Source organism: Myotis davidii, unplaced genomic scaffold (genome assembly GCF_000327345.1).
Source record: "Myotis davidii unplaced genomic scaffold, ASM32734v1 scaffold221, whole genome shotgun sequence".
In the NCBI taxonomy this organism is placed as follows: domain Eukaryota; kingdom Metazoa; phylum Chordata; class Mammalia; order Chiroptera; family Vespertilionidae; genus Myotis; species Myotis davidii.
In genome coordinates this window covers 7106226-7114767 of record NW_006293349.1, presented here as the reverse complement: position 1 = coordinate 7114767, position 8542 = coordinate 7106226, and the positions used below count along the sequence as shown (strand labels likewise).

Here is an 8542-nt window from a genome sequence, read left to right as displayed (position 1 = left end):
CTCCTCCCTCCCCCCTCTCTCCTCCTTCACCCTCCCTCCTCCCTCCTTCGGTGCTTCACTACTACTTTTTTTTTTAATCTTTTGTGTAGCTAAGGAAGACAGATCAATTTCTTGGTAATTTATAACTCACCTCTCCCGTGTTACAGGGATTTGAGATCCTCTAAGTTTTAAAAGATACCCAAGACACGTCTTACCTGTTTTCTCTATTTTACACCCTTGTGCCTGAAATGTCTTCCCTCTGTTCTGAGGACTCTCAATTGGTAGAGGCTTATTGCAGGGATCTTGTTCTCCATTCTATTCCTGGTACCCAACATAGTGTCAGGCACATAGTAGGCACTCAGTGTAACGTTTGAGCTGTATCAACTATTAATTAGGTCCTGGCACATTGAATGGAATAATTGAGAGTGTAATGTTTCAAAGGTACCAGTATGTGCAGGGTAACAGAAGATGATAAAGTGCCAGATTAGCAACAGAGCCACCTGATACTGCGGGTGCGGGGGCCAGGGCGAGAGCAGACGAGCGAGCTTAGAGGACAGCATTACAGCATTACAGCGGACAGGAGCGCTGGGTCTCAGCAGGGGACAGGCAGGGAAGCTAACGCACTAGCCTTGCTTCCACCCCTTCTCCTATCTGCCAGTGCCTCTCATTCACAGAACCGACATGGAAGCCAGTCCATGCAAGTCAGCTTCCCAAAATTCAGAGCAAAGTAGAGTGGATTCCTGTGCTGAGAGAACACATATAGAACATACGGCACATATAGAACATACAGCACATTGGACAGGCCTCCACAGAGAATAGCCATTAGAATAATTCCCAGGAGACTCAGCTTTGTAAGGTCCTTACAAAACTTGTTGTGTTTGGACAGTCATCAAGGGAGGCAAGAGAGAGGAAAGAGGATAGGGCCAAAATACATAAAAGCGGTCAAAAATCTCCATTATTTCCATTTCGCCAAGCCCTTCCGCGGTGACTCTTTCTCTTTCGGTAGCTTGTTACACTTTCCAGTCTGCCTCTAAGTGTTTGTTTTAACCTGGTGTAGTTACATTCCAGGAAGAGAGCAGCAGCATTCACTGCAGCACCACCCAGTCCGGTCTTTTAATTAAGAGGTTATTTTGGGAATATGACATCACCATACTTGAATGTAAATATTTTTAGAAAGTTTGAAAGAGATGTCTCATCCTTCTGAGTTTTAAGTGACTTGATAGTTGATTCTCAAACATACAGAATTTATACCTAGAGAGTTCATAGAGACCTCAGAGATACATATTGGTTAATCTAGAGCAGTGGTTCTCAACCTTGGCTGCACATGAGAATCACCTGGGAATCTTTTTAAAATCCTGATTTCCGGGCCTCATCCTCTGGAAATTTTGTTTCTTTGTTATGGGGTGGGGCCACAACATTAATAACAAAGAAACAGAATTTCCGGAGGATGAGGCCCAGACATCAGACTTTTAAAAAGATTCCCAGGTGATTCGAATGTGCAGCCGAGGTTGAGAACCACTGATCTAGAGGATTTACATACAGGATTATGTCTCAAGCCAGTTACAGAAGTAATTCTGAACCAAGGATGTTTATCAAAAATGACCGTGGGCCGTGCTCACTAGAATGACTATACATAGAGAAAGAGAGATGATTGCAGTGGTAACGAGGGCGTGGAGAAGCGGGCAGTTCCTGCACTGCGGGTGGGAATGTGGAAGGGTGTGTGCAGACCTGGCTTCTCCGGCACAGGGCTTGTGCTCTCACCAACAGTGCGGGAGGTAGCGTGTCCCCCCTGTAACTGCTGTGAATTCTGCACCACCTGTAATGTCTTCCAATCCTCAGGTCATTGCTTGGAGTATGCTACGATGTTGGATAAAGAAGCCAAACCGTACAAAGTGGATCCTTTTGTAATTATGATTAAGTTTCTGTTGGGGTAAGTCTGGTTACCTGTGGTAATGATTTTAATTTCGTATTGTATATAAAGCATTATGTTTGTCTCCATTGATGGAGTATACCTTTTCATATAAATATGGCAATTGACTTGTTCTGATAAGCAGGATTTTTCTCTTAGACAAAGGCCTGGTAAGTATATCAACATTTACTTTAATAGTATAATCATTTCAAAAGTAATCATTGTAAACACACCAGGCCTTTAACATTTGTGGAGAGATGAATATGATCTTTGAATAGCCCAGATCATGAGTAAATCATTGTAGGGTACGGATGAGATGGTGCCAGATTGCTTTTTCTTACTTCCCATACAAAGTATATTGTAGATCTCTCTACCCTACCTAACATTCTGCTCTTAATTTATACAAATTTGGTTTTTGCTTAAGAACCATTGCTTAGATCTTTTTTCTTCTGTCATTCAAATTAGCTGTTGGCTTTCTAACATTAAAAAAAAAAAACACACATACCACTTATGATTTCACTAAAGGCCTGGGGCACGAATTCGTGCACAGGTGGGGTCCGGCCTGCCCTCCCTGATCAGGCCATTCGGGCCGAGTTGGCTGTGGGGAGGGGATGCGGTAGGTTGGCCAGCTGGCCCCGCCCCCTGGCCGAACTCCCGGTCCAGCTCCTGGTCGGAGGACAATTTGCATATTAGCCTTTTATTATATAGGATTACAAGGAACAGTAGAGAGCAGTAATGCTGCACTGAGAATCATGGCTCAGATCCTCGAAGATCAGGAGACTCCCTGGGAAGATAAATGACTTCACGTGTGTTTTTTAGTATAATTACAAATTCAGTATCATGGCAATGTGGGGACTCTAGTGAGTGGTCACCCACCTCCTATATTGGATCCTTGAGTGTCAGGTGATGGTTGTCATTTTTTTGCTTTTACTTGTCTGTCCTCTTTTATCCACAGGTATAAGTGGTTTAAGGAAATATGGGATGTCTTACTCTTACCAGAGTTAGACGTCATCGTCTTGACCAGTCAGAGCATGTGCTTCCCCCTGGTCTCCTTGATTCTCTTTCTGTTTGGAACGTGCACTGCCTACTGGGGTGGCCTGCTCTCGTCTGCAGCCGTGAGGCTCCTGTCCTCACTGTGGCTCACCTTGAAGAGGTAAAGAATGAACGAGTGAACACTTCCTCGTTGCTCCTGATTAAGAAGAAAGCTGTATTCTGATGAGGAGCCTTAAGATGAACGTGCTTCCATTAGATTGTACTTTCTTTCCTGAGAAAGTGCTAGCAAAGTGCAGATTCGTGTGGAAAGTGGTGTCATGGTCAAAGATAATTTTATCTTTGCAAGTTATTTGATGTTTACCTTATTGCTTGAGTTAATAAAAAACGTTAGGCAGATTGCACAAGTATTTTTAAATTTCACTGTTATAACTTGCTCTGAGGAGGAAGTGTTTCTGGCAATGCATTTGCTATGCTCACTTCCCGTCAGGCCTGAGGGCAGGAGACTCCATCACTAGACTTGGGCTCAGGTGAGATGCAGTGTGTACGAGCCCCAATAGCATTGCCTGTGGCTTTATTCCAGGCCCACAGACATCATTTGAAGTTACGGGTAGGCTTTCCTAATAAACCACTGACCTGGTGTTCTCCGCCACTCCTCTCACCACACACGTCACGTGACTCGCTGCCCCTGAGGGCAGTGTGGGGTGATGCTGCTTCCTCCCCCATCACGTGTGTGAGTGCCCTTGAGACTTTAAGAAATAGAAAGCTGTTTCTCCACCTCTCCGGATCCAACACGTCTGGCGCAGGGCCTGTAATTATTGATTACCTTCAGCAACATTTTCCTCTTCCTTAGTGCAAATGTCAGCCATGCTGAATCTAAATGGAAGAGGAGCTGTCACGGTACATTACAAAATTTACAATCAAATATGTGTCACCCCTTGCCTGTATTAAGAAATAGCTTACACTGTTAACCTTATGGCACTTGCTTGTTAAACAGGAAAGCCTGGCGGAGTACGGTCCTGGCTCCTTCTTGTATGTGATTGTGTAAATACCTGAGGAGTTTTTCTTGTTTACCCAGGCCCTCTGACCTTCCTAAAGACATCAAGATGCTCTCACCAGACTTGCCCCTGTTGACCGTTGTTTTGATCATAATTAGTTGGGCGACTTGTGGAGCATTTGCCATACTTCTTACTTATCTTTACTATGTGTTTAAGGTATGTCAGATCCTTCACGTCCAGGTGGCGGGGCTTGGTCTCAGGCAGGCGTAGACTTTCCTGTATGTGTTGTTAGCAAAAACTTTAATTGCCACTGCAGTAATTTTATGTTGTACAACAGGTTTAAAGTGTAAAGGTTTTTAACATCTTGGTTACTTATATAGTTAACTATAAAACTGAAATTACTCATCTGAGTTGAGTTAGTTAAAAAAATGGGGGGGGTAGGAGGGGAAAAGATACGATCTGTTTCAAATTGTTGCCTGCTCTTACAAGTAACTTTAACTTCTACAAAACATTTCACTAGAGCAATTTTTATTCACACCTCCCTCTGAACAGGGGTTATACACAAAACGAAACGTTATGTCAGTAGGAGTGAGCTTTCAGTCATGCTGAAATCATGCATCATGTTACATATGTTGCTGAATAATCAGAGGACAATGATAAAAATAATTTGCTGATAATTCTACCGGGGAAGTACAAGACACTTTCAGGAAAGCTGATAGCTTTGCAGGAAATTATACACTGCATACTCTCCACATTAGTCTTATGTAGAGATGGTTGACACCAGAATAGATAATATTTTTTTTTCTTTTTGTAAACAAGGTTCATTTGCATGTGCTTTTAACACTACTACATGCAAATACATGCACATTATAGATTATTTTCATCAGAAAAAAACTAGAACTACTGATTTATAAATATAATATTTTGAATTTTTAATTGAATATTTTAAACAACTAACCCAGTAAGCAAAACTTTCTCAAATACTAAAGCATGGGAGAGGACAATGAGGGGAAAAGGGGACACATATAATACTTTCAACAATAAAGAATTTTAAAAAATACTTAAGCAAATCTAGTAAATTAAACTTACAGACATTATCGGATTCTTATAAACATTTCACCACCAAATATAATTGAGTTCAGATTTTCAAAGATTTGGAACATATAAAACATGTTACACTTTATACTATACTGAATATAATCAGATGTTTTATTCACAAGACACTTTAAGTTGCTTCAGTAAGGCATTTAAACAGAGGCCCCTGAATTTAAGAGGTGTGACAATATATCCTGGCCCCGGCATACTCTGGAAGTTTGTATTATTTTGTTTGTTTTTTAATCCATGGTAGCAAGCAAGTGTAGTTATTATGTATCTTTTCTAAAAGAATACTTTTAAATGTTTAAATGAATTTTTAATCTTTTAGATTTTTTTAAATTTTAGATTACAGTGCTTTTCAGTTTTGATATAAACAAAAAGTAAAATTAAATGATCATTTCTTTTTCCTAGATTGTTCATCTACAAGCCAGTGTAACAAATTTTAAAAATAGCCAAACTGTGGTAAGTTTTATTTTGAAAAATCTACATCACTTTAATATGAAAGAACATGGGAAATTTTTAAAGTTTAGGTTGTTTTTTTAATATTGGGATTTCACACTGTTTAAATGGTTTTATAAATTTAAGTAATTTTATAAAAAGTGAACCTAATGGCCCAACTAGTATGGCTCAGTGGTTGAGCATTGACCTATGAATCAGGAGGTCACGGTTCGATTCCCGGTCAGGGCACGTGCCCAGGTTGTGGGCTCAATCCCCACTGGGGGACATGCAGAAGACAGCCAATCAATGATTCTCTCGTATCATTGATGTTTCTCTCTCTCTCTCCCTCTCCCTTCCTCTCAGAATCAATAAAAATATTTTTTTTAAAAAGTGAACCTAGTGAATATTAAAATAGACTTGGATTGTCTAAGTTTAATTTATCAGTATTTATCATTTTTGTTATTACAAACTGTATTTTAAATTTTATTTGAAGTAATGACTTAGAAAATATATTCTCAACAGTGGAAGAGGCAGAGCAAAGGAATAAAAGTTTCATAACTGATGACCTCTTTACAACGAGGTAATTTCAGTATTTTATATCCATTGGGTGACAGACAGAGGCATCTATTTATTTAGCTGTGAAGGAGTTGAATAGGATGCTACATAAAGTAAGCTTCCATTGTACCGAACATCTTGATGTGTTTCCCTGATCGCTTTCCAGAATCCGAAACACTCGCGGAGGAGTGACAAGAGGTGCGGTCAGCACAAGGACGCGGCGGCCCACCCACCCCGCCTGTCGGCCAGTGAGGCAGAGGACAGCCTGCGCATGCACAGCACCGTGGCCACCCTGCTGGCCTGGGTGGTGCTGCTCTGCGCGCCCTCCCTGGTCTACTGGTTCAAGAACCTGCGGTATGTGCTACTGACGGGCCACGGATGGGCTCAGGCAGACATGCCCTCAGGAGTGGAGGCTGTCAGGCCCCTGGAACTCAGGTTCAGCACAGTCACATTTCCTCCTTTCCGTGAGGGCAGAAACCCTGGGGAAATAAACCTCCCCAAAGCCTGTCCCCAAAAGAGGACAGGGTCACCTTTAACCTTCTCTGATCTAGGCACGTGAACATATGCTTTACTTTGTTGCTTTAAGGTATTCGTCATGCTAGCACTCTCTGTATTTTTCAATTCATGGTCAGTTTTATGTTTTCTTAAATTTGGGGGGAAAGAAAAATCCTTCCATTTAAAAACATTTAGAAATAATGAAAGAAGTGTGTATTTTTCTGACGTGGCCCAAACATTGAACTGAATTAATGATCAGCTGTCTTACTAATGAAAACCATCATTTGCTTTGCTACCTTGATAAGTGTCCTAGGTCAGTAAGAATCTGAAATGTCCTCTAAGATATTTCTAGAATATTTAGTTGTTGATAAATTGTTTCAAAAAAATAGGCTGCCAATCTAATAATTGAACCTCTATTCAATATAGTTTTCAGAAATTATATAAAACTTTTAGATTTATCTAAATACTGGAAATACTGTTTTTTAATTGATAGAACCAAAATAAGTGTTATAAATTAAATTACAGGTTACCAGATGTTAACCTCCTTCCTTTGTCGATCCTTTTAGTCAAAGATCAGATTTTTGTTCACATGTTTGGGGAGAGTTATTGAAGGAGCACAAATTTATGATTCGGAAAGGCTACTGATATTTCACTGTGAATAAATGCAAGAGATGAGAATTTGAATTTTAAAAAGATAAGGAACAATTACTTTATGTAAACCTTTATTTCATCTTTTTAATAGAGCAGCCTTAATAAATTTTCAGTAATTTGTTTTATAAAATTTTTATTTATTTTTTTCTTTGAATTTTTTAAATTTCTTTTTTAAAAATTTTTTTAAATTAAATCTTTATTGTTCAGATTATTACTTTTTTTCTTTTTTTTTCCCCCCATAACTCCCCTCCTCGCTGTTCCCACCCCACCCTCTGCTCGTACCCACCCCACTGTCCTCATCCATAGGTGTATGATTTTTGTCCAGTTTCTTCCTGCGCCCCCCGCCCCCAGAATAGCCAGTCCATTCCCTTTCTATGTCCCTGATTCTATTATAATCACCCGTTCATTCTGTTCATCAGATTATTTATTCACTTGTTGATAGATGCATATTTGTTGTTCATAATTTGTATCTTTTTTTTTTTAGGTTTTGGAGAATTGCTTTAATACCTATTTAGGAAGCCACAGAGTCAGCCAAAAACAATAGTCAGAATTTGTAAGAATTCATAGTTGTTTATGCAGTTTTAGGCATGGATTAAGTAGATGCAATAGTGCATGATTTGAGGTTCCCCGCTCCTACAGATGATTCCATCTGGCGAGGGCTCTGCCTGGCTTTCCACTTGTGTCGACAAATTCATATGAGCCTGGAGGGTTGGAGGGGAAGCCACACTGCGGTTTTTGACTGGGGAGCTCAGGGTTGAAGGTCTGGTGTTCTTGTATCTTTGCTGTGTAAGATGGGTTGACTTTATTCTCTTTCTCTTTTTTCTTCACCCTCCTCTTCTTTCTCTTTCCTTTTTTCCCCCCTTTCTCTTTTGCCAGGAGCAGAGGACATGAACAACATTTGATTTGCCTTCTATGAAAGTTATAATTGTTCATCTCATAACCACCTACATATCACAGTCACCCCTTAAAGAAAATATCCTCACAGAATCTCCATTTACAGTAAAATAGACCCTCTATGCCTACTAAATACTCCTCATAAATCACAAGCTCTTAAGAAAATAAAGTGTCACAATTTTTTTTCAGTTAAACTCTTTTGAATTCCAACTGTACGAAAGCCATAATGATGAACAATCTGTTAGTTAAATTATGTTTCTTAACCAAAGGTATAATGTTCCCAGTAGTGACAGGCAATTGATATTCCAATTTCAATTAGATAAGTAAGTCTTTTTTTTCTTTTTTTTTATTACTAAGGTATTACAAATGTGTCCTCAGCTCCCCCATTAACCCCCAACCTCCCCCCCGACACACACTCATGCTCTCATCCCCCTGTTGTCCATGTCATTGGTTTGGCTTATATGCGTGCATACAAGTCCTTTGGTTGATATCTTTCCCTTACCCCCTCCCTCCCCTACTTTCCTTCTGGGCATTGATA

At 40.0% G+C, this 8542-nt stretch overlaps 1 protein-coding gene across 1 annotated transcript in view; it reads left to right on the top strand.

Annotated features, from left to right (window-relative positions):
- The window catches only part of PGAP1 (post-GPI attachment to proteins 1), a 35756-nt gene that overhangs the window by 22426 nt on the left and 4788 nt on the right, over positions 1 to 8542 (top strand). Inside the window, exons 18-22 of the mRNA XM_015566102.1 lie at positions 1819 to 1909; positions 2844 to 3041; positions 3957 to 4092; positions 5383 to 5433; positions 6131 to 6318. Coding sequence (XP_015421588.1) covers positions 1819 to 1909; positions 2844 to 3041; positions 3957 to 4092; positions 5383 to 5433; positions 6131 to 6318 — 664 coding nt within the window. The remainder of the gene's footprint in view (positions 1 to 1818; positions 1910 to 2843; positions 3042 to 3956; positions 4093 to 5382; positions 5434 to 6130; positions 6319 to 8542) is intronic.